General features: G+C 47.9%; 1 protein-coding gene across 1 annotated transcript in view; it reads right to left on the bottom strand.

Moving 5' to 3' along the window:
- Nucleotides 1–27,794, bottom strand: part of LRRK1 (leucine-rich repeat kinase 1) — an 85,628-nt gene that overhangs the window by 33,598 nt on the left and 24,236 nt on the right. Inside the window, exons 5-18 of the mRNA XM_008571020.1 lie at nt 20,285–20,511; nt 19,108–19,235; nt 18,854–19,017; nt 17,885–18,022; nt 16,055–16,167; nt 14,931–15,007; nt 9,898–10,027; nt 9,130–9,242; nt 8,531–8,745; nt 6,384–6,548; nt 5,573–5,745; nt 5,178–5,298; nt 4,770–4,929; nt 3,300–3,576 (exon numbers count right to left, since the gene is read on the bottom strand). Of these exons, the coding sequence (XP_008569242.1) occupies nt 3,300–3,576; nt 4,770–4,929; nt 5,178–5,298; nt 5,573–5,745; nt 6,384–6,548; nt 8,531–8,745; nt 9,130–9,242; nt 9,898–10,027; nt 14,931–15,007; nt 16,055–16,167; nt 17,885–18,022; nt 18,854–19,017; nt 19,108–19,235; nt 20,285–20,511 (2,201 nt within the window). The remainder of the gene's footprint in view (nt 1–3,299; nt 3,577–4,769; nt 4,930–5,177; nt 5,299–5,572; nt 5,746–6,383; nt 6,549–8,530; nt 8,746–9,129; nt 9,243–9,897; nt 10,028–14,930; nt 15,008–16,054; nt 16,168–17,884; nt 18,023–18,853; nt 19,018–19,107; nt 19,236–20,284; nt 20,512–27,794) is intronic.

Here is a 27,794-nt window from a genome sequence, read left to right as displayed (position 1 = left end):
AAATAAATTTAACAACAGATGCACAAAATACGAACATTGAAAACAACATTGTAGAGAGAAATTTTTTAAGAACCTAAATTAATGGAAAGATATAAATGTACATATTAGATGATACAATATTGTTAAGACATCAGTTCTCTTTGATCTATAGATTCAATGTTATCTCAAAAAAATCCCAAGTTTGTGGTTTTTTGTTTGTTTGTTTTGGTAGAAACAGACAAACTGTTTCTAAAATTTAGATGGAAATGCAAGGGATCTAGGATAGTCAAAAATAATATTGAAATAGAAGAATAAACTTGGAGGGCGTGAAGGGCTGAATAATGGCCCCAAAGACATCCAGGTCTTATTCCCTAGAACTGTGATTATTACCTTATATGGCAAAAGAGACTTTGTAGGTGTGACTGAATTAAGGACTATGAGATGGGGAAATTATCCTGGATTATATGGGTGGGCTCTACATGCAATCATGAGTGTCCTTAAAAGACAGGGGGCAGAGGGAGATTTGACACAGAAGAAGAAGGTAACGTGACCATGGAGCTAGATGCAATACTGCTGGATTTGAAGGCAGAAGAAAGGGCCATGAGCTAAGAAATGCAGCTCTAGAAGCTGGAAAAGATAAGGAAATGGATTCTTCCCTAGACCCTCCAGAGGGACTACAGTCCTGCTGACACCTTGATTTTGGACCAGTGAAACTGATTTTGCACTTCTGGCCTCCAGAACTGTAAGAATAAATGTATGTCATTTTAAGTCACCAAGTTCATGATGATCTGTTACAGCAGCCACAGAAAACTAACATAGAGGGTTTACGCTACCTGATTTCAAGTCTTACTCTAAAACTACAATAATCAGTATAGTTTGGTAGTGGCATAAGGATAGGCACATAGACTAGTGGAACAAAACACCATCCTAAAATAAACTTGCATGATTGATTTTTGGTGGAGGAGTCAAGGTAGTTCAGTGTAGGAAAGAAAAGTGTTTTCAACAAATGGTTCTAGAACAACTAGATAAACATATAGAAAAAACTAGTCCTTGACCATTTCTTCACACTGTATACAAAAATGAATTTGGCATGGATTACAGGCCTAGGAGTAAAAGTAAACTATAAGGTTTCTAGAAGAAAAATCTAGAAAGAAGATCTTCAAGATCTTGGTACAAAGCAAATATTTTTTAGAGAAAACACAAGAGCAATAATCATAAAAGAAAAAAATAAGCTAGATGTCATTAATATATGTAAAAAAAAAAAAAAAGTCACAGACTGGGAGAAAATAGTTCCAAGTCATATATCTGAGAAAGAACTTGTATCTGGAAGATACGAAGAACTACAAATAAGTAACGAAAAGGCAAACATTCTAAGTGTAAAACAGGCATAAAACTTGAACAGACACTTCACAGAAGACACACCAATGGCCACTAAGTCCATGCAAGGTGCTCAACCTCTGGAGCCATAAAGAAAATACGAAGTGAAACCCCAGTGACATGCAATCCACACCCACGAGGGCAGTGAAATTAGAAACACCAACAAATGGCAGATGTTGGGGAGGAAATGGAGCGACTAGCAGTTTCTCATAAAATGAAACTTTCATCCACTCTATGACCCAGCAATGCCAATACTAATATTTACTCAAGAGAAATGAAAACATATGTCTACAAAAGACTTCAGACTATACGCAACAGCTTTATTCATAACAGCCAAAGTCTGGAGACAACCCAAATGTCCATTAACATGTGAACAGATAAACAATTTGTGGTAAAGCCGTACAACGGAATATTACTCAGCAACAAAAAGAACAAACTCCGGATACACACAACAGCCTGGGCGAACCTCACGCACGTGATACCAAGCAGAGAAGCCAGTCACAGGCCACGATGCGTGACTCCGTGCGAGACCAGCAAGGGCCAGGCCCTGGTGACAGACATCAGAGCTGCGGTGACCAGGAAGGATGGGAAATGGCTGGAGGACAGTGCGGGGCACTGTTGGGGTGACAGGAATGTTCTATATCTTGCTGCAGGTGTGGATTACGCAGTTGTATGAGTTTGTCAAAATTCATGGTTTTGGACACGAGCCATCTGTGCGTCTCACTGTAAGTGAACTTTGCCTCAATTAAAAAGCAGAAGCAGGTTTGTGTGCACAGTGACGAGAGGGCCGGTCAACAGAGTTGTTTAACTGGGGGGTGGCAGGGCCAGGGAGCGGAGCGGTGGGGTGAGGAGTGGGTGTCAGGGGTACGGGGAGGAATTGCCAGCCTGGCGGCACCACTCGCAGAGCAGGGCAGTGCGGGAGGTACCCCGAGGAACCGAAGCAAGGATGGAAGGCAAGGGGTCTTGGGCATGCTGCACTGAGAGCCAAGCAGGCCTTCCGGGTGGGAGCAATTTGGAAGTTCAGGCACGAGGCTCTGGAGGGTGGTCCCTGCTGGAAATTTGGGGATTCTTCCTTCAGGGTACGGAGCACCAGGACAGCTGACTCAATGGCTCGGGCAAAGTGCAGAGGAGGGGTGCTGCTGAGGAGGACGTGGGACATGGGAGGGGAGGGTGGCGGGTCACTGTGTCAAGAAAGTTGCCCGGAGCCAAGGAGTTGAGTTCTTGGGGCAGTTTCAGCAGAGGACAGTGAAGCGAGTCATGAGAAGTTGGTCAGAGGGCGGCAGGTGAGGAGTAGCAGCTGCTGGGAAGGAAGGGAAGGAGGAACAGGAGGAGGGAGGCTTATTTTGTCTGTGGTTTAGGATGGGGGAGCCCGGGCATGTCACAGACCCGGGAAAGGTCCACAGAAAGAGGCAATGAGTAGCCACTGAACAGAATGTCTCTTTATTTAACAAAGGGCTGCCGCACACAGACCCTCCCAGCTCTACACCCTTGCTGTAGGTGACAATGTTGCTCCATGATCTAATCATGGTAGACGGCATTTTGAAGCTGGGATATCTAATTAGCATGCACGTCCTTGTCACTTACTCTTTTATTCACCAAATAACCACACAATCAAGCCCCCTAAAAGTGACCCCCCAAATGATTTTTAATGCCATCTTTGCATATTTTCCTACATTTTTTCAATAAATGGATTTCTATCAACTTCCTGAAAAGAGAAGCCTGTGGCACAGGAGGGAGTGGCCAGCAGGGGCCCGGTTGTGCCCTGTCCTGCTGCCTCAGGCCAGCAAGGCAGGTCATCACCAGGTGCTGGCCAGTCCCAGGGGGATAGCAGAGGCAACAAAGACCCTTGGAAATTTTGTTCAAACCATCAGTGGCTCCAGACCCCTACTCCTTCCCCCAGGGAGCAACCTGCACAGCCCAGCCCAGCCCAGCCCGTGCCTCACCTGTCATTAGCGACGGGCAGGGCGATCTCGAACTTGGCCAGGAACTGGAAGTACTGCTCTTCTGTCTGCTGCGTGAAGCCTCTCCCCACCAGCAGCATCCTGAGGTCCTCCGCCCGGATCACTCCGTTCTTGGCCACTGATCGGGAGCCCTTAATATTAAAGATCCTCTGCAGACACTCTGACAACCAAATGGGGTCGAGGAAGTAGAGGTTCCTCAGGCCGTGGCTGGTGTCCGGGAAGTGCAGCAGGGTGCCAGTTTCTATGAGGAAGCTGATGGCTGCCCAGGGAAGGTGGAAGAAGCAGTGTTAGACAAAGAGCAAATGAAACTCAGCGAAGACCCTATTCCCAATAGGGGCTGGGTGTCACAGATTCCTCCTGGGAAAAAACCAACACTCCTAACATGCTGGGCCTGTAGACCAGGTGGGCAGCCTGATCACAGGTCCTCTGGTGGCAACTATCTCGCCAGTGTGCTGAGCTGACAGCCAACTGGGTAACCAAGGTCGATCCTCATTATTCATGGATTCCATCTTTCCAAATCACTTACTTGCTAAAATGTATTAGCAACCCCCAAATCAATGCTTGAGGTGCTTTTGTAGTTATGTGAAGACCTGCAGAGAAGCAAGCAATTGGAGTTGCTTACAGGCATCTTTCCAGCTGACGTTGGACAAAGAGAAGTCCACTGGAAACACGTGTCCTTCTGAGGCCTATTTAGTGCCATGCTTTTTGGATATTTGTGCTTTTTGTGGAGGATTTCACCGTTTATGTTGGACTTCAAGCACAGTGCTGAAGTGCTGTCCAATGTTCCTAAGTGCGGGATGGCTGCGATGTGCCTTAGGGAGAAAACACGTGTGCTGGGTGAGCTTGGTTGAGGCATGAGAGATAGTGCTGTTGGCGGTGAGTTCAATGTTAGTTAAGCAATGATGTACATTAAATCAGGTGTCTTTCAGCAGAAGCACGTAAAACAAGGCTATGTGTTGATCGGCTGATGAAAATGTGCCTGTGGGCTTGCAGGAACCTCACCCTGTGTTTCTCCAGGAGCAACAGCTCAGAAGTCGCTAATTCAGTGGCCATGGCAACTTAAAAGAACATAATTGCCGCGGATAATGAGGATGGATTGTGGCTGTTTTCCTGTTCCCCCTACTGCACGATGTGCCCTGGAGGGTAGGAGTCGGTCCACCCTGCTCCTCTGCGTGTCCTCTGTGCCAGCACAACGTTGGTGCGGAGTCGCCCTCTGTGTGCTTTCTCTCCAGAGAGAGACGGGATGGAGGGGAGGAGGGAGAAAGGCAGAAACACAGGCAGAGTTTTCGGTTCTCCCATTCAGAATCTATTACCCTGTTGTGCTGGGACTCAGGCTACAGTTATCAAGTGCAAAAGGTTCCGATTCTCACAGTGCCCCAGTCCCTCTGCCCAGACTCTCTGGGTCCCCATGGCATGCCCATCCAGGCCCGCCGTCCCCCCTTCCTGGCCCACCAGACTGCAGGTCCTCATAGTCTTTGATGTCATTGCTGGGGGTCTGCTCCACCAGCTGCTCCAGCTGCCTGTCCGTCAGGTACTGCACGTCATCACCCAGGCTGCGGCGCTGCTGCTCCGCCAGCACAGCCTCCTGCAGGCTCAGGTAGCTCCTGGGGATCTGGGGGAGAGGTCCCGAGATGAGCCCACCAGCTCTGGCAGCCCGAGCCCCAGCCCACGCCCACGGTACTGAGGCCTGAGGAGGTGGAACGTTCTGCTCACTGTACGCCATGCCTACCCTTTCCCCATGTGCAACCACTGAGTTTCACAGCACAGACCCGTGTTTGACAGTAAAGACAGAGGGGCTGAGGGTCCCCAGCAATGAGAGGCAGGTCCCTCTAGGTTTCACTGGATGAGTGAGGTACCCACCAGCCTCCCCGCAAGTCGCTGGCAGCCGATGGTGCTGCCCACGTCCTTCATGTTGCACGTGACGTGGAAAATCAGTTGCCGCAGCCCTTCCAGGCCTTCCAGGCTCTTACAAGAAATCTCACTGTATGTGCAAAAAGATCTGAGATTAATCATCTCACTGTCCCTCTCTGAGGAAGCCTTGTAGAGTCTCTCTTTTGCCAAGGGGTTTGTCCTGAACAGCGGCACATCTAGAGAGCTCAATTAAGAAGACACAAGAAGTTTACAAGCCTTATCTTGTCAAAGCACTGTGCTGAGCACCCCATAATCGTTGCTCTAGTCTGTCTTCCCAACACGCCCATTTTACAGAGGAGAAAAATGAGGCACAGAGGTACCACATGAATCCCCAAGATACTCACTGCAAGTGTTTGAAAGTGATGTCGGGGAAGCCTGTGGCTCGGGACCCCGAGGGCGAACGGCAGAGTGCCAGCACATAGGCGCGTAGCGTCGCGATCCTCTCCACTCGGAACTTGGCTTCAATTAAGTCCAGGTGCGTTCCCACCACCAGCACCACAGCATTTGGGGCCTTGGCCTGCAACAGAGGACCCATGGCTGAGCCCCGTCTCTGTTTATTGAACAAGGGATGGGAAACGGCCCTCCAGCCGTGCGGGATTTCTCACCCCAGATCCCATGGCCCTGCACAGCCACTGTCCTGCAGCCAGTCACCCCAGGCAGTGCCTGTACCCTTTGCTCTCGGTGAGCCCTGAGGGCCTGCTATGCATTGAGGGGTGTCTGAGGCGCCCCATGACTTCCTGCTCAGGGTATGCTGAGTTCGGTCCGTGGTGCGGGGCTTTCTGGCCTTTTACACATCACATCAGCTCCCTAAGCAGGGCCCTGCAGCCAGGCCAGCAACACCTTTATCCTGGGAGGGAAGTCCTGCTCCTCTTTTAGAACCAAGGGTGGGGGTTCTGAAATCTAAGACAAGCAAGAAAATGGCAAGATCACCACGGACCCTTGGGCAGAAGAGGACTTTAAGTAATTCCCCATGAAAGATGGGCAGGACCCTGAGTCTGAGGCCCCCCGTGGAAGCTGCTCAAGATGCCAAGCACTTCTCCCTAACATAATTCGTTTTGCTCTCAGCGGAGGGGTGACTTCAGAGAAGTGGCCAGACTCCTGTGATGCTCTGATGCTCTGAGAACTGGGAAACAAAGGGCTGGAGTCCCTCCTCACCTCGATGTTGAGCAGCCAGAACTGGAGGTTGGCCACAGCTTCCTCCCCCAGTGCCAGGTTCCAGACCACCATGTATAGGGCCTTGTCTGTGAAGAAGCACTGGTTGACTGTGGCCATGCTGGCTGGGCCCCCGATGTCCCAGACATTGAACTCCACGGACTCAACCTACTTGAGCAACAAGCAAGATACAGGCAGGCATTTAGAGACCAAGGCCTTGGTAAATCAAATTGAGATAACGGGTTACTGTGGACGCTGTACTTGGGGCCCTGCGGCGCGTAGGTGGCCTCCTATCTACTGCTAACAGAGCTGGGGCCAGGCCCTGGATGGACGTTGGAGGACACTGTCCTGGTTCTGCGGTGGTTCAGCAGATGGTTCTGCAGATGGTTGGGAGACCTTCCGCTGGAGGAAGCCCATGCCCTGACGTCACTGCTGACACCGAGGCTTAACCTCCGTCTGTGCAAGGGCAAGACAGAGGGGACGGCTGTGTGAGTCGGAGGGCAGCGCCCACCAGGGATGATGGGACACTCCCCTGATGTGGGAATCAAACAAAAGCTTAGCTGTTGGGCTGCCGGGAAAGGCTGTGTAAACGGTGGTTTCTCTATCATCACATGAGGTAAGAGTCTGGCCCCACAAGCTAAGGCTGCAGTTTTCTGTAGAGAGGAGTCATTTCCGCGATGCAGCATTTTGGCCTCCAAGACAGCCTGCTGACCTGGATTTGTATAAAGATGAAAACGGCCAGCTGTTCTAAACAGGCTGAAGAGCAGCCACACACAGCTACGGGGCGCGGCATTCACAAGATCAGGCGGTCGTCCTTCAACTAGAGGACGGGGCACCTTAATGATGGCAGGAAGGGGAGGCCCAAGGACAGGAAAAATAGAAATACTAACTTACTCCTCAGGCCTCTGCTAAAGAAAGTTAAAGGAACAAAGTGAGATTGAGCAACTGCTAAGAAGGCAAAGCAGGAGAGAATGCAGAAGAATCCAGTTGCTTTATGGAACCCTGGGACGCGAGTTAGCTAGATTTGCTCCTGGGAGGTTCTGGGGTGGGCCTGGTATTAATTATCTGACTGTTCTGGCCCTAACAGACAGGACTCCATTCCTGGAGACCAGCTTTTGAGTCCATGTCAGACTATCCATTCAGCTTACATGCTAATTTCTCCAACTGGATTTCCCTGATTTGGAAAGTGGCCCTGTGTAAAAGACTGCAGCAAACCCCATCTCTAGCTGGCACCAGGCTTGCGGCTATGGAGAAAATCACAGAGCATCTGGAGCCAGGCCCCTGGGTTTTCCACAGTGCAACAGCCTCCTGCACCTTGGGTCCCTGAGTAACACAGGACGGCAGAAACACAAATACAGTAGATAAGGACGGTATTGTCTGCGTGGGTTCATTACTGGAGCTCAGAGAGGGAGCGAACTGCCCCAAGCTACAAGGGTACTTCACAAAGTTCATGAAAAAATAGAATTAAAAGATAATATGAATCTTTCCATAACTTCTTGAAGTACCCTTGTATATGCCAGGGATGGAGAGCACACCCATACTCCACAGGCTCTTTTCACTGTTTTCAAGAGCAAGAAATTTTTCATTATAATTTGCCTGGTACTAAATAGAAAACAGGATGACTGACAGGTTCAGTGTAGGATTCATTTTAAATAAGGCTTAAAAATGGGGCTTTTCAGAACTGGGAGTGAAAGCAGTTACCTGGGAGGACAGAGCCCCCATTCCAGGGGTGCTTTCCGTGTCAGGAGGGGTGCTTACCTGCCTGCAGCAGTAGTTAGTTCTCAGTCTTGCCAGTGGGGGGCCCTGCTCCAGACCATTTGAATCTAAATCTTTGGGGCCAGGGAGTGGTGAGGCCTGGGCACTGCTATCTTTGAAAGCTCCACAAGGAAATCTAACGGACAGCCAGGGTTAAGAACTAGTGGGTCAGAGCCTCAACTTAACAATAACAGAAAATAAACGAGGTCTCGTTAACAAATGATTTGCTGCCCTTGGTAGGAGCTGGTTTGGAATAGCACCCAGTGGCCCCTGCAAACACCCTGGGCCTCGGACACCAGGCTGGGAAAATCCTGCACTCTCTGAGGAGGAGGAAAAAAGGGCCCAAGGAAGGTCCCTCCCACCCATGGGGACTCTGCACGCTGACCATCCTTGACCTTGGCTCTTGAGCCAGCTGGCCTCTGGAGCTCCCACTTGGTGGTCCTGATGGTGGCTTCACAGTGCACGACCTGGGGAGCCCTCCCCGTCTGTAAGATCTCCAGGAGTGTAGACTTGCCCTGGCGCGGGGGACCCACGATGATCATCTTCATCAGCTTGCACTTCTCGGCTTTCCGCAGCTGAGCGCGTAGGTAGGACAACATTGCTTTGGGGCCTGTGTGACGTGGTAAGGAGAGAGTAGACACTGCTGCTAACACATACATGGGAGCATACCCACATCTCCTGGAAACAAATCCTGCCAGGCAGAAACACTTCCCACGTGTGCTACTGGGAACAGTTAAGTGTCAAAGTCAAGAACAAAAGGACAACGTCCTTTCTGCCTAGGAGGTCATAGATAGTTTTCCCACACGGTCATTCTCAATGTAATGACCCTTGACAACTATCTCTTTAGGGACAGTTGTACAGCATCTTGCCAAACCCTGAAGCTGGAGCTGGGCTCTGCAGGTCACCTGTTCTTCCACCCCCACAAATTAACAAGTGGATTGAGTCATCTTTCCAAGAAGGAGATACTGAGGGGACAGGGCTCCGGAAACCCTACCTTCCTTTCTGATCTCTGCAGGCACGTTGCTGATGTTCAGGTCTTCAGTGTCCAGCTGCCAGAGGTTGCCCAGCTGCCCCAGCTCAAGCGGGAGCTCTCGGAGGCCAGGGTTGCTGAGGAGGCACGCAGCCACCACGAGAGAGCACAAGAGCACCCAACTCTGATCAGCCTCGGAGACCTGCAGGTGCCTCCCGTGGCCTGCATGCCATGCTCACACCTGGGGCCCTGATTTTGTGAGTCCCATTTGAACACTACTTCCAAACCTTTCTGCCTGGAGAATCTGTGGTAGAAATGGCAGTTCTGCCTTCTGCAGATCCCCACGGCTTAGAACTAGCTCCTCTCCCCCAACTTTCCTGTCTCTTCTACTCATTATGCTACCATGAAGATGATCACTACCTCTTCTTGAAAAGACAATGTAGCTTTAATATTAATACAACATTTTATATTTTCGTCAAGGTTTGCACACTGCCTAAAACCCCTGGCAGTATCTGGGTGCAGTGGGTGCTGAGTAAATGAAAGAATGAATGATGGAGCAGTTCTCCTTATTTGAACCCGAGCAAAGTAGCAAAGCATGTAGCATTGCCTCTCTTCCTGTCTCCCTCTTCCCCACCTCCTGTACCAAGCCCAGTTCCAAAAATCCCACCATTGCTACTTAGTAAATAGCTGGCTTCTTTCTGCTGGCTCCTGTGTCCTGCGGTGGTCCAGGGGAGGGTGTTCTGCCTCCCTGGGCTGGCAGGGCCAGTGCGGCTGCTACCACTGTGTACTTACTTTCCCAAGTAGAGCTCTGATAAGTTCTTCAGTAGGCACACCGAGGGAGGAACTGCGTCAAGGTGGTTGTCGTTCAGACAAAGGACTTCCAAAGACTCACTTAGGAAGGTTGGAAATTCTAGCACACATGCTGCAAAGAAATGGCAAAGCAGACTGTCTGTTTTAAAATAATTCTGGACCATCACAGCATGGAGGCCCAGCATTCTGGCAAACCCAAAAGAATAGAATGCTTATCTCATCGACCTAGTGATTCTAATTCTACAGACATCCTTGCACGCACGTGTGGTAAAGATGGAAGAATGAAGATGCTCAGCAGCAAGCCATTTGTAATAGCAAAGACAGAAGACAAACTACCTGTCCATCTGCAGGGGGCTGGTTCAATAAGTAATGGAATCATATGTGACTATTACAGAGCATGGGGTAGGTCTATATGTACGGTATGAAGTGATACTCAAGAGCTATCGGGAAACTGAAAAGGCAAGGTGCAGAACCAGATATCTAGAAGCCTTATTAGTGTGCCAGAAAACATCTGCAGACATGCATGCACACGTGTGCACACCCCATGCATATGTGTGTGTATGTTATACGTATGCATGCACACATGAGTACATATGTATATATATCGGTTATGTATGTTAGAAACAAACACAATTGTTACCAGAGACACATGTCATTCCATAGTTGTCTCTGGGGAGGAAATTACTAATGACTGAATATTCATCCCACACCCTTTGGTACTGTTTAAAAATTTTCTTTTAAAATACACACGTATTAGTATTACTTCTTCAATTAAAAAAGCTACTTAATTAAAAAATAATACTATGGGCTAAGTTTTTATGCTTCCTCGGATGGCATTCTCTGAAAAACCAGCCAACTCTTTAGTATTTAAGTGACTTCGTTAATTAGGCAAATTATGAGATTACCATTAAAATGACATCAAATCTGCTGTTTCCATGGGCACCTGAGCATTTGAGCTGAGAAGTACTATGGCTGAGAGTTTGGAAACATGCACTGATGGGAATCAGAGATTTGGATTCCAGCAGATTCTCTACAGTGCCTTTATCCTTCCCCTATAGCAGGGAAAGCGGGCAGGAAAGCACGCCTGGAGCTCAGGGAATTCAAGATAGAACAACTGCTACAAAGCTTCTCACCGGGTTCCCTGCCAGACCCGGAAAACAGAGAAGATGGGATTCTTTTGTTGGCTGAAACCATGTTTGGTTGCCTTTATCACAAGTACCCCCGTAGCTCTGGCTTTTCTCCACACATATAGCTGCATCTCAATGTTAATGGGGTAACCTGGCCTCAGAGAACGTTCTGGGAGAAATGATAATGAAATACCAAAACCGAGGCCTGGAATATCGGCCCAGCTAGCTGCCATGGGAATGGGACTCACTGCAGGGGCCCCTGTGGAAATAAAGGTGCAACAGACTTTTAAAGATGGCTTTGTACTAGACCTTGATCTGTAGGAGAATGTTCAAAGGTTTCTTGTACTCTTCAGCGAACAGGGACGACAGCGGTAAACTGCCCTAACTCACATTTTCATGAAAGAACATCCGTAACGAGAAAGGCTGGCTTTCTCCCCCACAACAGTTCTAACACCTGGCCTCTGTGCTTTCCGACTTGCAAGTTTCACCGTGGTGTTTACTAAGCCTCTTTAAGTAAGGGATAGATGGCATGAGGGGCTGCTACTGAGCACAGATGCAACACCTGTCACAGACCTCCCGGCCCCGGGTTGAAAACTACAGAAACTGGGCTGGGAGACGTAGCTCGAGGTATTCATGAACTGTAATTATTTATTCATAAGTTATTTATGACTCTGCTGGTCTGAATTTTACCGTAAAAACAGCCGTCCAAATTATTTTTGGACGAGGCCACTGCACAAATATGACTACTCAAATGTGCGTAAATCTACTTGGAATTTTACCATCCATCAGCAAACAAGATGTCTTTTATAGATAATTCCTCGCCCGAGGGTCAAGAGTCCCGAGGGAAGAGCCCTGCTGAGGGACAGGGCTCTCAAGGGGCCCCTTCTTTCCACTCAGGTTTGGGCCAGTTTTCTAGATGAAATTTGGAAAATCAAGAGGCCTTTGTCATCTGCCAAAGCCACCATCCACCTCTGCCAGGGAACCTCCCAAGGGGTGTGGACTCTCACCTGGCTCCCCAGACATGTTCCTGCGGGCCACCAGCAGAATCATTCCTAGAACCCCAGCTCGGGTTGGGTTCCTACTGTGTCTTCATTGTGTCCCTTTGACCTTCCTCCCTGGCAGTTTCACCAGACAGCGGGTGGTCCCACTGAGGAACAGGCCCAGCTCCTGCAGTCTGTGTGGAGCCTCCAGACCCACCCCACCGCATGACCGAAATCCACACCAGCTTCTTCCACGCCCATCAGCCCGTCTGGCATCAATGAGAATGCGGCGTTTCTCTCTCCTTCCTTCCAAGTGAAATCCCTTTGTCTGGATTCAATTTCTAAAGTCCTAAGGCCCTTCGTTTAAAAAACGTTCAGTTATGAAATTCACAGTTGTATTTCCCTATTAGTGCCCATGGTAAAGGACCTTTCCATTAGTTTCCTGGCCGCTTGGGCTTCCCTTTCTGCAAACTGTTCACATCTCATGCCTGTTTTTTGCCTATTGGTTTGCCTTTTATTTATTTATTTTTTTATTTTTTATTTTTTTTTGTCTTTTTTCCGTGTCCGGCAACGGATCGCAACCCTCAGTGTTGCCCCCGTACCGGACCGGGGACCGGCAACGGGATCGCAAGCCTCGGCGTTGCTCCCGCGCCTCGCTCAGCCAGTGAGCGGGAGCCGGTCTGTATGTGGGATCCGAACCCTCGGACGGGAGCGCCGCCGCGCTTCCCAAGCGGCGCACTATCCAGTGCGCCACCGGGCCGGCCCATGCCTTTTATTTTTTTAAAAATCAATTTGTAAGCATCTTTGTGTATTAGAAACTTAAGCCAATCTGGGTTGCAACAATTTGTGTTGCAAATATCTCTTCTTAGTCTGTCTGCATTATGACTTTGTTTATGATGCCTTCTACTGAACAAAACTTTTCAACTTTTACAAAGCCAAAGATTTTTTAAAAAAATGATTCCTGAATTTCCCAGCTACCTTTTAAAGGCATTCTCCAGTCCCAAATTCTCTTAAATGTTATTTTCTTTTTCTTTTACACCTAAACCCATCATCCACAGGGAAATTTTTATGATTGATGTAAAGCAGAACACCTAGCATTGTGTTTTTTCCCCTTCCAGCTGGACAGGAAGTTATACCAACACTATTTATTAAACTAATAAAACATTCTCTTTCCACTAAACTGAAATGCCACCTTTGTCATATATTCCTATATTTACTTAGGTCTATTTTTGGACTCTCTTATCTGCTCCACTGATAATGTGTTACTTTTTCAGTCACATATAAACACATGTACACATACATGACTAATCTAAATGCACATTACACATACACACACACACACACCAGTTCATCAAAAAGTGCAACAGGTGGACAGGCTAAGTCACCCCTGCATGTGGCACTTCTCATCCCCACCTCACACCATCTGTACTTGCCAACACTGACCTTTCAAGCCAAAGAAGAAAGTTATATTACATTTTAACCAAACTAAATCTTTGTTCCTGTTTCATGGGGTGGCATCCTGAGGGATATTTCTGTGAGGGTAGCTGGCTTTAGAAGTCTTAGCTTTGAGGCTTAAAAAAAGGGTTAGTTGTTTCATGCCAGGCACAGGTCTATACCTTTCCCCGTCCTTCACAGGAGAAAGCAAACAAGAAGAGCTTCTTCCCTAGATACATTCCATGCTGAGCTGGCTTTGCTGCATGACCAGTATAGAAGCTACAGGAAGAGTTCTGTTCCTGATGTGCTTAGGGGAAGGCCACAAGCCCCTCTGCAAGCTCAGCCTAGCTTCAGTCTGTGGGGCCAAGCGTGGCCCATATGGACTTTGCAAGATGTCACAGTGTAAAAAAGGACTTAGCAGCACTGGTCTGCTGGCCCCAGGGCTGGAGTCCCACGATCCTGGGCTGAAACCTGTGCAGCCACATGACCGGGGCAAACGCCTGTGCTATGGACTGAATTGTGTCCCCCCAAATTCATATGTTGAAGCCCTAACTCCTTTTTTTTTTTTTCCTTTTTGTCTTTTTTCGTGTCCGGCAACGGATCGCAACCCTCAGTGTCGCGCCCGTACCGGACCAGACCGGCAACGGGATCGCAGCCCTCGGTGTTGCACCCGCACCTCGCTCAGCCAGTGAGCGGGAACCGGTCTGTATGTGGGATCCAAACCCTCGGCGGGAGCGCCTCCGCGCTCCCAAGCGGCGCACTGTAGCAGTGCGCCACTGGGCCGGCCCTGAAGCCCTAACTCCTGATGTGACTATATTTGGAGTGCTAATTAGGTTTAGATGCAGTCATGAGGGTGTGGCGCTCGTGATGGGATTAATGTCCTTATTAGAAGAGGAAAAGAGACCAGAATTTTTCTCTCTCTGCCATGTAAGCACACAGTGAGAAGGCGGCTGTCTGCAAACCAGGAAGAGAGCCCTCATCAGAACCTGACCACGCCAGCATCCCGATCTTGGACTTCTGGCCTCCAGAACTGTGAGAAATAAATGCCTGTTGGCTAAGCCATCCCATCTGTGTTACTTTGTCACAGAAGCCTAAGCTGGCTGCGACCCCCGTGGGAGCCTCAGTTTCCTCATCAAACCACAGTCGACACCTCATGTTGTGAGGTTTAAAGAGACTCTGACATATGTGACCTTGCAGGGCAGTCCTCAGCCTGCAGTAGACCATCCACACTGGGTGACTGTTGGTATCACAGGACCCCAAATAGGAAACCAGGTCTTCGGGATACTTGCATGTTGTCCATGTAACATGAGTAATGGGCACGGTTTACTCGTAGGTTTTTCGGTGGAACATGGACATCTCTAGCATTCCAGCAGGGCACTGAAGGGGAAATCCCAATATAACAGTGACCCCCCCTTTGGTGGAGTAGCCATCCGACTAATCCTCCAGCCCCAGCATCTCCCCTAGCAACACACACCTGCCTCTGTCCCTGCACGCTGGCGGCCTCTGGTGGTGAAAAAGGAAATACGCTTTGTTTTAAGTCCATCTTCATTTCTGTCAGGGGGAAAAAAAGTAGAAATTTGAGGCTAGCATGAGAAAGACATTACTATTTTGGCTGTGACCATATAACTCTGAACCAGGGAGAAGGGAGGAAATCTCATGGCAGGTGTCTGGACCCCCTACAGTTTACGTGTAACCGGTACACATTACGTAGGTACATGTAACTCAGGAGTCTTTCAGGAAAAATGTTCAGAGAAGATGACCTAACTGGCATGACTGGTGGTTTCCATTCTCGAGCTTTTCCACTTTGGGCAGGTGGGAGCCTTAAGTGCCTGGCACAACTGCACATTCCAGTAGCCGTGACATTTTATGCTGCTCCCCATGTAAGCTCTGTTTGGGGTGCAAATTCTACTGAGACACTGCTGAAGTGGCCTCCAGCAGATGAACAGGGATGGCTGACCTCCAGGGCCCAAGGGCTGACTGGGCTCATGCCCAGCTTGTCTGCCACCTTTCATTGGAAGGCTTTGGGGTGGGTATTATCTATGTACATTCTATCTATATACTTGGTGACTGGCAAAGACTTTTGAACAGAATTACAGTTTAGGCTAAAGTGAGAGACAAGATTCTCCAGCCTTTAAAAATTAGAAATGAAAGGGCACCGTTATGGGCTGAATTGTGTCCCTCTCCCAAATCCATATGTTGAAGTCCCAACACCAAGTACCTCAGAATGTGATTGCATTTAGAGACAGGGTCTTTAAAGAGATGACTATGTTAAAATGAGGTCATTAGGGTAAGGCCTAATCCAATCTGACTGTGTCCTTATAAGAAGAGATTAGGACGCAGACACACACAGAGGGACGACCATGTGAGGACACAGGGAGCAGATGCCATCTACAGGCCAAGGAGAGAGGCCTCAGGAGAAACCAACCGACTCACACCCTCATCTCGGATTTCCAGACTCCGGAGCTGTGAGACAGTAATTTCTGTCGTGTAAGCCCCCATCCCCAGCAGACCCATGCAACCACCATCGCAAAGATCTGCTCAGCTGCGGTTACACACACATTTTGGAACTTGCCAGGGATACAGAGACCCCCTGCTTACTTGCCCAGTTGGTTTCTGGAGAGATCCAGGGTTTTGAGCTGTCTGCAGGTCCACTTCTCCTGAGGTGGAAGTGTCACCAGCTGGTTTCCCTGTAACCTCAAGAACAAGAGGGCCTGCAAGAGAAGGCAGTAGGGACAGAGAGGCAAAGAGGGCGTCAGACACTGAGGGGGAGGAGAGGCGGAAAGGAAAGCTGGTTAGCTCCCTCACGCAGTGCAGCCAAAAGACACAGCCAATTCACCTTTGCAGAGACCCCAATTGTGTGCAGGCTCAATAGTCTTTCAAAACTCACGAAGTTATATCAAACAGAGCAGATGGAACGATTTATCTATAGACAATCTTCCCTCAAAATCAACGACAGGCAATTATGCTGGAATGAAAGGAGTCCGCGTTTTTCACAGTGTTTAGGATTCTTAACAGTGACGATTATCAATGGGCCTCTCCTGGGAACAGCAGCCGACTCTGACGGCCCTGGAGGGCACAGGGTCACCACCGGGGGGAAGCAGCACAATGCTTAGGCAGCCCAGGGCCAGGGCGGGAGAGACACAGAGGTGACACACCCCAGCCGCACGCCCTCTGCTGCCCAGCACAGGGTCCTGGCTGGGACACCTCCAGGCCCACGGGTGTGCCTCGGGCACCCCTCACTGGTGGCTAACCCTCGGCCCTTGGCCCTCCTGCACGCAGACCCTGCAGGGCAACCAGAGATGGGGCAAGGCTCTACCCTTGGACTTGCAATGTGTTTTACACATCACATGAGACACACTGTAACCTTTTTTAATGACATCACCACAGATACCCGCTATCCTGGCCATAACTGGGGTGGCCTCTGGAGGGCTGACAAGCTGCCTGTAGCCTCACGTTACACTCCAGACTCCACGTGCTTTCGTCTCCCCCTCGTTGAAGGGGCTGATGCGGCCACCCACCATCAGAACCAGGGTGGTAGACCGTGAGCAGGCGTGACTCCCACGGAGCCCTCCTGACTCGCTGCTTTTGCGCTGCAGTGGGAACTGGGAGACCAAGTCTGCTGGTTGGTGCGAAATAAGAGAAAACAGACTCAGAACAGGGTACCAGGGCAGTGAACAAGGATGTGTGGCCAGGTGTATCCTGTGGGCAGGAGGAGGAGGGTCCTCACCCTGCAATGCCCCCCTGCATGGCCCTTTTCCCTTGGCAGGGTGCATGGCCTGGGTCCCTTTCTTTGCCCCATGTTTGTCCAGGGGCCTATGACTTGGTGGCTCTTCCTCTCTGAGAATATGCATGTGGAAGGGGACTTTGGGGATCCCTGAACCCAGGAAGCTGCACCAGGCCTTGGAGGAGAGCTCGTGGAGGGCCTGGGCAGGGGCTTTGAAGGACTGGGGGCTGAAGCCTGTGTGCTATGTCCTGGTCACTCTGCCCGGGCAGTGTGGCCCACCAATGTGCCCACCACTGGCTCTAGTGGAGCTGCCCCGATGCCGTCAGCAAACATGTATCAGCCCCCTGTTCTCGGCTGGCCATGGGCTCTAGGCAATGAATATGATCTTATCCACCTGCAGCCCAAGGACGACCTAAAGTGAGAACGTGCCCGTGCTGGGGTGGACACGGGGCTTGGGGAAAGGTCTGAGCCTCAGCATCAGAGAAAGCCTTGGGGGACACAAACCCGCAGTCCCGCCACCCTGATGGGGCTGGCTCCGTCTCGCACACCCCCACCTTCCCTCGTGACTACACGCACTGTGACAGCTGAACTCTTCCGTCACTTTTTTTCTGACTTGTCTCAGGAAAAGCACGTGGATTTCATGGCAATGTGGAGTGATTCTTCACCAAAGCCGAAAAAGAGAAATAAAGTGCTGTTAGACTTACATCAAGCTGAAAAAGTCCCAGGGGAACTTCTCTGAGTGTGTTTTCTGAAAAATCCACATCCTTGAGGTGATTTTTCCAAAAGACAGCCATTTTGTCTGGCAGAGATTCCAGGGCATTTTTGGATGCTTTACAACATTTCTAGGAGTTTGATGAGAAATAAATAACATTAGCTCTTTAAATGCGGTGGGGCCTATAAGACTGTTTGCAAACTTGATGCTAAGAATAAGTCCATTACAGTAAGGCTCTGTAAATGATTTGGTTTAGTTCGGAGGTGACACACTCCGTTTTCCTGTTCTCCTACTCCAAAGAGGAGACAGGAATGGAGTTTCCTGGGGGAGAAAAAAGGGGCTCACAGTCCTTTTCTCTCATTCCAGAACATCCAGCCCATTGTCCTTGTAAATAATGGAATGATTCAGGGCCGTGCTCTAGAAAGAAGCCAGTTTCCCACATACAGATGGTCACATGAAAAATGTTAATGCTAGCGATGGAGAATTTTCTGGTTTAAAACCAACAGCAGTAAAACACAAATATTCTTTATGCTGTTCCATCTGTTTAAACAAGCAAAATTTCCAAGAAACAAAAACACAATTTAATCAGCAGTACTGTGAATACAGATTATTTCTTATTCTTATTTTCTACCCGTCCTAAAGAAACGAATCCCCCTTTTTTTGGGCAGAAGTCATCCTGTGCCAGGTGCAAGCTGTCACTGTGGAAAGATCCCTTGGGTGTTACTGTGTGGCTCTGGAGCTGAGAGCCAGGCGGGCTGGCTTTCAGGTGAGTTACCTGCCTGAGAGAGACACCCAGCCTTGCAGCCTGCTGAATTACACGGCTCGTTTGCAGAGTGGGACAACCCTGCTACCCAGCTTGGCTGCTGAGGGCACAGAGTGAAAGAACCTGAGAGGACTCTATGAGGTTAACGTGAGATGCAGAGTTGACTGTGGCTTTCTTGATTTTCAGTATGATACTAACCAAAGGGCAGGCCCAGGGATCTGGAAACACCTTCAGGTTGTTTCTGGAGACATTCAGACAACTGAGTGACTTGAAAGAATGAAGGAAACAAGCAGGGAGTTCTGTCAACTTATTGTCAGATATATCAAGCTCCTGCAGCTTCCGCAAACCAATCCAGTTAGTGGCTAGGGGGAAAAAAAAGTATGAATTGGTGAAACTATCCCTATCCAGAAGAAAACGACTCATCAAATCAGGTCACTGAGGTTAAAACCTACCACTTTCTTCTTCAAACAATTTTTCTAAACAATTTTTTGAAGCTGTCAGTTTTTGAAGTTTGGAAAGGTGCAAGAATCCAGGAGGGAGGTGGGACAACTTGTTGCTGGAAATGTCAATTTCAAGCAGCCTGGGGGTGGGGAAGAAGGAAGTCAAGGCATCAGAAGAAAGAGGTAAGACACCACTTTTACATTTTTTTCTTTTTCTTTTGTAAATAAGGAGGTGTATTTTTTCTCTCTGCACAAGGTTAGAGTGCACTGAAGATGTACTACATATGATTTTTATTCATTTGAAAAACTGCAACCACGTCCTATGTAGATAAAGAAAATCGAATCTCTCTTTGATGGGCCCTGGTCCCGCTGCCCAACAGGGATGAAAACCTTTCGTAGGCATGTGATGGCAGAATGAGCTCGTGCCCTGAAAGCTTTCAACCTCTCAGACCCATCCATCTGGCCCAGGATAAATCTCCCACTTGGATGGCACTTGCCGATTAAGAGATTGGTGTGAAGACTTTGTTCCCATTCTCCCTATGAGGCCCATAGGTTACTGCTGACCCCCTGGCTCCTCCAACACTCTTCCCTCTTACTTACTTGGGGCTCTAACTTTTGAAATCACCTCAAATCCTTTATAGAATGAGGCCTTGCAGGTATGTATCCTAAAGAAATCGGTGAAGTACAGTCCCTCCCCTTCCCATGCAACCTTAGGGGGAAGGCTCAGGCCTCTTTCCAAGGCCTCCCGAAAAAGCAGACAGGGGCTGCCCACACTGTCCACGTGCTGCCAGAGTCCTGCGGAGGTAAACCTTTCTCTGAGGCGCCTCCCACTCTCCCCAGGAGGAGTAAAAGCTGATGCCTCTGGACCCCACTGTTCCCACCAACCGAGAAAGCCTTCAACTGCCCTCCTGATTCCTGTGCAGAACTTAGACGGGCATCTCGAGCAAGTGGTTCTGCACAACCCATGCAGCGTTGACCCAGACAAACCATCTTCCTAGACCTCTCTGTGTTCACCTGCGAAGGGCAGCTTGTTCCTGAGAGCTTGCATAAGGGTGGGCAGGACTTCCTTCTCTCATTTTAGCCAGAAATTTGTTTTCAAAAACACAAAATACAACCTGGGAGCAAGTGCAGGGGGACAATGGCAGCAGCTGGGGCACAGAGAGGCCATTCACCACCCCCAGAAGCCCACCTGGAACAGATAATTTCGTCTGATGACTGCACTCCAGGCAGCTCCCCCAGCTGGTTGTCCGAGAGGTTCAGCTTCTGGAGGTTGATGAGCCCCCAGGGGATGACCGAGGGGAGGGACGCCAGGCAGTTAGCAGAAAGATCGAGTTCCGTGATTTGGCAGGAGATGTCTATGAGCCAGTCTAGATCCACCCAGGGCAACCGGAGATGGGACCATTTCACATGAAGCGCCTGGTGTTGGAGAAGAGGGAAAAGCACATGTGGACACTGAGCCCATGTGGGCTTAGAATAAAGCAATGATTTGTTCAAGTGTGAGTCTGTGTGCCTGCCCCAGATGGAGTCCCAAAATGTTGGGACCATGTCCATCTTATCCCACCTGTGCCGGCATCTTCCACGTAATCTGCGCCAGGCTCGAGCAATCACCCTCCAGCCTCCAGAGGGTGGAGCAACCCCCCCAGACTGACGAAGAAGGCTGAGGACCCCAACCTAGGTCTCTGACCTCCCTTCAAGGCTGTCTTCTCTGCGATCAGAGTAGCTGCTGCCTGCAGCCGCCTGCAGCCTGCCAGGGTGCTTTGTGGACAAGCTGCTCCCAGTGTGAGAGACTGACTATACAAACGAACAAAGGCCACATGATATACAAAAACAGAACTTTGACCCACAACCTGCAGCAACCTGCCCAGGAAACCCTCCCCCTTATCTATAATAAATAGACCAGGAAGCCAGCCTACTGTAAGTCAACCTGCAGGCCAGGTTGTTACCTCTAGAAACAATCCAGAAAGCTAAACAATAACTTCTGTAACCATCAGTCCAAAATGCCCAGGACCTGGTTAATAACAGACAACTTCCCTAATTTTTGTCCCTACTTTCAATCTAGGACCAACCAGAGAAAGCTAAGTATGCATCCTTATCCAACCCCACAGGATGTCTGACTTGTGGAGAGCCCGCCTCCATCTTCCCCATACTGACAGCCACCAATCAGAGCACACCTGCAGCCTCCTCTCTGTCTCACTATAAAGCTGTCCTACTCCTCTGCCTGCCTTGGTGTCTCTGCCCCATGGAGATGATAGTGGTTGATACCCTGGCTACAACAAGTCCAGCATAAATAGCCTTTGCTTTTCTCATTTGGCTGGTCCTTGTTTATTTCCACAAAAGGGAGTCAGAAAGGCAGAGGTTTGCTGGTGTGGGGCAGTAAAAGGGATCTGTTAAATACATAGGAGTAGGACTTTTCTCTTTCTTTCTGATTATCAAAGGATTTGGGCTGAATTAGGTTTCTGCAGAGAGGAAATCTGCTTTTGGTCTGGTTTTCCAAAGCAACTGGGAATCCGTATTGGAAAATTAGAGGGGCAGAAATGTAAACAAAAATTAGTGCTTTGCAAATGGGAAAATGCAGCAACCGGGAAGAGACTGTGGGAAAGGCACCAGTAATATGGGATAAGTTGGCCTTCAAAACTGGCAGCATGTGACAGATGTCCTTATCTGGCCACTAGATGGCGGTATGTGCCTTGGCTTTATCTCCTCCTTTGCTAAATCCTGGAGATGGGAAAGGCTGGGTCTACACCCTCTCAAATAACATCAATATGATATTATCAAGTCCACAGTTCATGTTTGGATATCCCCAGTTATGCCAGAAATATCTTTTATAACTTCTTTGTGTGCTGATGCAGGAGCCCCTCAGGAATCACGCACTGCATTTAGCTGTCACGTCCCTTTACCTTTCTTTACCTTAGAAGAGTCCTCATACCTTTTAATGTCTTTTTGACACTGCCACTGCAGTTTTTCAAGTCTTTCTAGTTGTCTCGTAGAATAATCTGAATGTACTCAATTGCTTCCTAAAGTTTAGACCTGAGCTAGGCAATTTTGGAAACATGACAATGATGAATCCTTCCACCAAACCCCACCAGGGGGCACCTGATGTCAGGTGACCCTACTACTGGTGAGGCCCAGTTGGATGCCTGGTTAAGGGAGGGTCTGTCAGATCTCTTCTTTGTAAACATGTTTAACCTTTTGTGACTAATAAGCAATCTGTGGTGTAATATTCTGATACCACATGAATATTGTGTGTCTACATCATTTCATCTAGTGGGTTTAGTATCTGTTGTTGATCATGGCCTGAATCAATAAGTACAAGGGCAGTTGCAGAGTGCTGATTTTTCTAAAACTACCATTTTTTCTACATTTATTACCTGGCATTCTTCTGTACAGAAGAGCATCCTTCTCTCTCCCCTGTAAGTATCACTATGGACTCATGGATTCTCTTTTTATTCCAAGTATCATAGCTCATTATTATCATTATTTCTTTTGATGCCCAAGTCACCTCCAATTTGGTCAGTCCCTCAAGGGGCTCCTGTGTTCCTGTGACATATCCCTGTCAGTTTTGGGGCTTTTCCTTACTTCCTGGCAAAACAAGATATCCCAGTCTCCTCTTGCACTTTCCAAGCTCAACCCCTGGAATCAGCCCTGATTCCCTTTAGCAAAAATTGGTATTTAGGAGCCAAGATCTGCATATTAGGTGTGCTCATCACTACTGGGGTGTCACTGCTTCTTGGTACATTAATGGGACTAATGTGAGGGCATTCTCTGATGCTTCCAATTCAAACCCAGCCACACAGGCTTCTTCCTAATCTGTGCATAATTCATAATTGAGTCACCCTTCACCTTGTGATTGTTGGTTTTAAATCTGTTAAATAAGTGATTTGGACCAGATGATGTCTAGGTCACTTCTGGATCCAGGGTTTCTTCTGGCTGGTGGTCCTGCAAAGGCTCCATGGGGAGCCTTGGGGAAAGCATGGCAGTCAGCCCAGCAGCAGGCCGAGGAAAAGTTGCCACACAATCTTTGTGATGCCACATCAAAGAAGGCCCTCTGCAGGGCTCACAAAGACACACCAGGTCCTCAGGATTGGGACCAGACAGCTGGACAAAAAGCTAAGGTGTCCAGCTTCCTAACTCTGGCAGAGACAGGTGCTCTAGGAGAAAGGGGACATTTCCAACGGAAGGATGGGAAGAACACCAGACCTTGCAGGGTCATGTACCTGGCACACACAGCTGCCCATGGTGGGTGGATGCAGGCCAGGGCAAGGGAGCGATGGCTACAAGGATGGTGGGATGGGTTGAAGTGTGTCCCTCCAAAAAGACATACAGAAGGCCTAGACCTTGGTACCGCAGGTGGAAGGAGGTTCTTTATGGAGGTAATCAAGTTAAGGTCTTCAGGGCGGGCCCTCATCCAATATGACTGGTGTCCTTATAATGAAGGAGAAATTTGAACACAGATGCAGACACGTTCAGTGGGAAGACGATGTGAGGACACACAGGGGAACGACAGCCGTGTGACTGGAGTGATGCATCTGCAGGCTGTGGGATGCCAAGGTCCCCAGACGCTGTGAGAGGTGAGCAGGTGTTGCCTCAGAACCTCTGGGGGAGCACCAACCTGCTGTCACCTCGGGGTCGGACTTCTGGCCTCCAGAACTGTGAGAGAATATACTTCTGTGTTTTACGCCACCCAGTTCTGGGTACTTTGTTGCAGTGAAGATGGGAGAAGTCAAGACCTGAGAACCAGAACATTCCATCGACAGAGGCCCACAGATTAAGAGAGGAAAAGAAAGAAACAGATTCTTGAAAGTCTAAACAATGCCTGTTGAGAAAAGCAGGTTAGAAATATAATAAAAACAGGTCATGAGAATGACAGTAAAACCAGCCATTCAGGGGCCGGCCCGGTGGCGCACTGCTACAGTGCGCTGCTTGGGAAGCGCGGCGGTGCTCCCGCTGAGGGTTCGGATCCCACATACAGACCGGCCGCTCACTGGCTGAGCGAGGTGCGGGGGCAGCACCGAGGGTTGCGATCCCATTGCCGGTCTCGGTCCGGTGCGGGCGCGACACCGAGGGTTGCGATCTGTTGCCGGTCACGAAAAAAGACAAAAAGGGAAAAAAAACAAAAAACAAACAAACAAACAAACAAAAAAACCAGCCATTGAGTTAGGGGAAGCCTGCGAGGACTGTACGACACAAAAGGAGAACTTCAAAGATGACTTGAGAATGAATCCCATAGGAAGCAAGGAGGGGCGAGCTAAAGAGAGGAGGACAGTTTCCTTCTCATCTTGGAAGGGTTACTTAACTAAATAACTGAAGGAGAGAAAAACATGAAATCAGTCTGACAAAAGCACGTCTGCTAAAAATATTATAAATATTGGAATTAGTGGGGAGCTGCCAACATGATATATAACAAAGGAAACATTACCATAGATACCAGATAAACGAGAAATGTAAGTACAAAAATAACTTACAAGATACAAATTCTGATAGCACATTAAATAATCAACACGTAACAATCTGTGCCTACAAGGGCACAGTCAAGACCAGACTCTGTAGGTGAACAGTCTGGAAGCTGAGCTGCGATGGCTGGTAACACCTTCAGGGCAACTCCACGCAGGGCAGCAAAGTGCTCTTAGGCTCACGGTTTCAGTGGGCCCTCAGGGTAGCCCTGTAAGGTTAGCACAATTTGCATACAAAGGACCTCAGAGAGGTGACCTGTTCAAAGGCAGCCAAATCAGGATTGCAATTTGGATGCACCACCCAGTACACAGCCCACAGAGCAATGCAAAGGCCTTGGGGGAGATAAGCAACGCAGCTCAGTACAAAAGAAGACAAACAACTACAACCAAAAAAATGCAAGGATGCTAAATCTTTAGGTTCCAACACAGGACAAAATAGGTAAAAGAAAAAAGCATAAAAATGTAGGAGCAATATGAACAGAATATGATAGATCAAATATGCAAAGAATGCATAGAGGAATTATAAAGCTACGCTCTATAATAACAGTGGGAGACCACCAAATGGTAGGGGCAAGAGAATGAATTGCCTTCAAGTAGATATGAACCTTCCATATAAACTGATTGAATTCTGAGGTATGAAGGAAAAGTAGATTCAAAAGGCAAGCTTCCTACCTAGATTATCCCTCATCCTACATATCTTATGCCTCGACAAAGGCAAAGTAAAGGAAGACACCAGTGATGAAAGGAAGACTAAAAGATGTCCAATTGTTTGGACATTAAAACATACTTCTTTAAATAATGCTTGGGTAAGAGAGAAAAACAATACACAACAACAGAACATATTTTAGAACAATGAAATCATCACAAGTAATGGAAAAGAGAACACACAACTCTGATCCCAGTTGCACAAAAGAAAAAGTGAGACATAACACACTAGCCCTGGCCCTCTGAGGATGCGAAGCCGAGAGAGCAGGAAAGGAAACACAATTAGGCCAGGAATAGAAAACAAAATTACGTATGAGACAAACAAATAAAAAATAACTAAAGAATCATCCCCCAAAGGCTCCTAATTCAATAGAAGTCTTTTTCAACCAAACCCTTCAAAGAACAAATAGTCCTTACATTACATAAACGGTTCCTTAATAAAGGACTCACTTCATTTTATGAGTCAAAACTAGTTATTTCGCAAGGGCCATTAAAATTCTAGGCCAATTACATGTGTGTGCATGGAGGCAAAAACTGTAACAAAGTCAAATAGAATACAACAACTAAACCCAAAGATTTAAGTTCTACAGCCAGGTAGGGTCTACATCAAGAAAACAGTATGGTGGTGACTTGGGGAAAACCACAGCACTCTGTCAAAGAAGGGAAACAGTGCTTGTTTTTAATCATCTGAATGCCAAAAGGCACTTAGTAAAATTTACCAGTTTTTCTTCACTGAAATTCTTAGAAACAGGTGAATAGAAGGTTTTAAAAAAAACCAAATTGTACTTTTTTCCTGTATTTCAGTCATTCCTTTTAAAAATAGGAGATGTACAAGAAATCTCCCATCACTAGTTCCAACTTTGGAATTTTGCCAACAGCTATGTGAGGGAGAAAGAGCAAGAAATAAAAACACTGTGTCTGCAGTTTACTAAGTTACTTAACCTACTGTTGAGAGAACCCTCAGTTTCCTCAACTTTTAAATAAAGACAAACCTTCTACCTCACAGGATTGTGTAAGAGATTAAAATAGAATGTTTGGCCAAATACTTTTTAAACTATGAATTCCCATGTAAACAGAAGGGAGGTAACTGCACATATAAAATTTCAACTATGCACCCACCCATCCATCTATCCATCCATCCACCCAACCACCTACCTGTCCATGCAACCATTCGCCCAGCAAGCCATCCATCCATCCATCCACCCTCCCACCCCCCATCCTATCCATCCATGCATACATGCATGCATTCATCCACCTATCCAGCCATGCAACCATCCACTGACACATCTATCCATCCACCTGTCTGCCCATCTGTCCATCCATCCATCCATCCATCCAATCATCTCTTAATACTGTTCCAGGCCCTAAACTGAAGGGCAAACACAGGATGAGCAAAGTAGCCAAGGTCCCTGATATTAGGAAGCTTTCCAGTCAAGTGGAGGAATTGACATTAAACAAGTCACCCAGATAGACAACCCCAAACTTTGTTAAGTGCTATGAATAAAACAGACAGGAAGCTCAGGGAGATAAAAGGGGGTGGAAGAATCAACAGGCCTGTGGGTTAAAAAAAGCCTTCCTGAGCATGTTGCGTGGGGCTCAGATCAGCAGGGTGTCCTGGGGTCAGGGATCAGCAATGTGTCGGATGCTGAGGAGGCAGGCTTGCTTCTTCCTGGCTAGATGGGGTCCAGCTGCTGGTACAGCAGGGACAGTGTAGTCTCTCCCTGCTACTGGACATTTTGGTTTCTTTCCCCCACTTTCTTCTTATTATAAATACCAGTGTTTTGACTATGTTTGTGGCAATTGCTGTTTATCTATTTTGAATTATGTCCTAGAGGTATCTTTCAGAAAGGAAACATCAAATTGAGAGCAGTTCACTGGGAGGAAAGAGTTTTATAGCTTTTGTCACATGATGCCAATTACTTTCTGCACATATGGAAGCTATCTACAGTGCCAGCAGCAAGACACTGGTGTGCCCATTGCTCTACGACCCTGCCAAGTGTCTTACTCACCCTTTATATTTATTTTTGCTAGTTTGATAGGTGTGTGACAGTACTTTCAAGTTGTTTTAATTTGAATTTCTGTAATTGCCAATGAGGGTATATATGTTCCTCGGCCATGATTTACTATCTGTGTTTTCTTATGTGTAAATTAACTGTTCATTTACCTCAACTTCTTACCCAACGGAATCTGTGAGCAATGGGACAGCTGGGGTTAAGTAGGGGTTAGTAGGTCTGGCCACTGCTGAGTCCCAAGCATCTAGTAGGTGGTCTATAAACATTGGCAGAATTAAATTCAGTCAACAACTGACATATAATAGTATCAATGCTCTATTTTGGATTTAAGTTTTTTCAGTTCTTTTAAAAAATATTTTCTATGGCCTTTTTTATATTTCTTTCTAAAATTATATTTTCATATATCTTTTAAATATATATTTATTATTATTATTTTTTTGTCTTTTTTCCATGTCCGGCAACGGATCGCAACCCTCAGTGTCGCCCCCGTACCGGACCGGGACCGGCAACGGGATATTTACCAGTTTTTCTT

Source organism: Galeopterus variegatus, unplaced genomic scaffold (genome assembly GCF_000696425.1).
Source record: "Galeopterus variegatus unplaced genomic scaffold, G_variegatus-3.0.2 Scaffold36, whole genome shotgun sequence".
NCBI classification, from domain to species: domain Eukaryota; kingdom Metazoa; phylum Chordata; class Mammalia; order Dermoptera; family Cynocephalidae; genus Galeopterus; species Galeopterus variegatus.
The sequence above is the reverse complement of the archived record's forward strand: the minus strand, read 5'-3'. Positions and strand labels throughout refer to the sequence as shown.